Genomic DNA, 2,869 nt, shown 5'->3' with positions numbered 1-2,869 from the left:
TAAGAAAGTTTAGCAGACATTTTCACACTGATCTTTATGAAAATCCTGTGAGAACACAACTGTGACTGTTGTTGTGTTGATACAGGCACCTGTCTTGTACGAGTGTTTCAGCGGATACAACCACGGGTAAGTAGCAGACATTCATCTAATCTCTTCTGCTACTTTCATTCTGTCACTGAAGTCAAAAGCAAAGCTTATTATTGTGTGACATGAATTTTGTAATATGATAAGGCTTAGTAACGTTTTGTATTCTAACATCTAGTATATGCAACTAAAAGTACATGTATCTTCTCATTTGGGATCTACTCTCTCTTGCATTTAGAAACTTGTCCCCACAATTCCATTTTTCCTGTGTTTGATGGGTCTTTCTTACTAAAATCAACAGTCAGTGAGAGGTCAGTAGACTTGTTCAGAAGTGGTAATGTTGATTTAATCACTTTTTAGCAAGAGGAATATAATGAACATCAATGATAGAAGAATATCTTCCAAAATTCTCATAACAGTTTAAGAAGCTAAAATCTATTGTCAACTAATAGCACTGAGAGGATTTTTTTGTAACTTAGTCTGTAACTAAGTTTCTATACTTGGGAAGACACTGTTTTGTACTAAGGAAGAACTAACTGTGTCTGTGAAGTAACAAAATAAGCAATGTGCTCACCAATGAAAACTCATAATGAACTAGGTTTAAAAGCATAAGCAGACGATCACCAGGTCATCATATCTACGTGAGTGATGGTTCATGTCTGGATGTCCCCTCCAAAGCCTCATGTAGTCATAGGGGGTATTTTATATCAGCAGTGAGAGAAAAGTAACTAACCCAGTGTGTATAATTTTGGAGACCTATATGTGCGACTCTTTATACATATTCAGTTTTGTTAGATTGAATGATTAACTTCACCATTGGAGTTTGGATGACCTGTGGCTGCTCTAACTTTTCGATCTTATCTGTGATTTGTGCCACACCTATTTCATTGCCTTCCAACCAAAGTGCTCCTTTCTATCCTTTGAATGCACTAGCTCATTGCTGCCTGCAGAGTTGGGCATCCAAAACCCCTCCCTGAAAAATCACTTCATTTGGATCCTTGATGTTTTAGACCAATTGTCATTTCTTTTGAGAAATGCTTTGAGTTTTTCAGCCCCTCACTTCAGTCTTAAAGCAATTTTCATCTTTCTTCCCCTTTTTGTAAGTTTATTTCTTATTTATTTTTAAATTCATGTATCTGGTACAGGGGCTCACTACGCAGCTTGGACTCATAGTGATCCTCCTCCTTGCAGCCTCCTCAGCACTGGATTTATAGGTATGCACCACCATGCCAGGTCTCAGTGGCTGGCTCCGAGTGCCAGGGTGGGGCCAGCATGACATGCTGTACGGGGGATCAAACCTGTGTCCTTGCACTTGCTAGGCAGGCACTTAGACCACCGAGCTATCTCCGCAGCCACTTTATTCCCAAAAGCATACTTTTTGATTAGTACTAAAAATACCTTATAATTATATTTATTTCTAAGCCTGTTTGTTTTATGTAAGTCTTTTTCTGTACTCTAAGATACATGGCAATTGATACCCTACTGGTTTTATTTACCATAAGTGATTATTCAGCAAACACGGTATTTTGTGCAAATATTTGTCTAATAAATGAAGAAAAAAAATAAATTTTTTTCATATATTTTTCTATCTACAGATTGTTTTGAAGAATTAAATTAAAAGTTATCTGGTATGTGGTCTAAAAATATTAGAATATTACTATTGACTGAAGTTTAAATTTAGATCTGATATACAAATATTTTCTTTCAATAAAATCAACAGATGAGGGCCGGGGAGATGGCTCAGTGGAATAAGCGCCTCCCTGGCAAGTGCAAGGACCTGAGTTCAATCCCGGTTCCACAAAAAATAAAAAATGAAAATAAAAAAAAAATCAACAGATGTCTCACTCTGACAGACCCATCAGGATGTATGACAACTGAAAATTAAACACCTTTTTTCCTGAGAATTATAGAGTTCTTTTTTAATTGAGGGAATTGTCAGCTTGTGTCCTAAGGTTCTTAGCAAGAGTAGAAAGTGTAAAATCCAAATTCCATAATAAGAGAATCATAGAGAAAGCTATTATTAATTATGGAATCAAAATGTCAAATTAGCCCTCAAATATGCATTTCAGGTAATTAAAATATAAGAAGATAGGAGCTTTGGTCACCAACTTAGCATGAAAGATATACATGATTGCTTAAGATCATATTCTAACACACATAAAATTTCATACTCACTTCATAAGCAACAACATATATGAGGTACTTCCCAAGGAAGTAAAAAAAGCATCCAAGAATTGTATGCCTATGTATATGTAATGTTTCTTTTTACAATGATTATCTCTTGGGCATTCTCCCAAACGAACAGAGTAATTTGTGCTCTTAATGCCAGAAATTTCAAGACAACTACAGTTGAGGAACACCTACAAAAGAGTTATTGAAATGTTACAAAATACAATTAGAAAATATGACAGTGCTCTAAATACACTCCTCTAGGCTGAGGAGATGGCTCAGTAGAATAAGCGCTTGCATTGCAAACACAAGGACTTGAGTTTAATCCCCAGTTCCACAAAAAAAAGGCATAGGTTAAATATGAATAAGTATAAACCGAGCTTTAAATAAATAAATAAATAAATACACTCCTCTAGTACAAAAAAGTTATTCATTAAAATTTAAATATATTTTTTTTTTCTGCCGTGTTCCTGGAGCCCCCAGACCCAGTCCTAGCCCAGGTCTGGTGAGTGTGCGGAGAGTTTCCTGCTACCGTGCGCCGGCGGGACCAGTCCCAGCCCAGGCGCAGCGTGGGCCGGACCCTCTCCCAGCCCCTCGGGCCGCCCCCCACCACTCC

General features: G+C 37.2%; 1 protein-coding gene across 1 annotated transcript in view; it reads right to left on the bottom strand.

Moving 5' to 3' along the window:
• LOC111817612 (solute carrier organic anion transporter family member 1B1-like) overlaps nt 1–2,869 on the bottom strand; it is a 101,968-nt gene that overhangs the window by 18,111 nt on the left and 80,988 nt on the right. The window contains exon 13 of the mRNA XM_023718950.1: nt 2,260–2,444. Coding sequence (XP_023574718.1) covers nt 2,260–2,444 — 185 coding nt within the window. The remainder of the gene's footprint in view (nt 1–2,259; nt 2,445–2,869) is intronic.

The sequence above is a fragment of the Octodon degus genome, unplaced genomic scaffold (assembly GCF_000260255.1).
Source record: "Octodon degus isolate 3935 unplaced genomic scaffold, OctDeg1.0 scaffold00064, whole genome shotgun sequence".
NCBI lineage: Eukaryota > Metazoa > Chordata > Mammalia > Rodentia > Octodontidae > Octodon > Octodon degus.
Note: the sequence above shows the minus strand (reverse complement) of the source record. Positions and strands in the feature narration are given on the sequence as shown.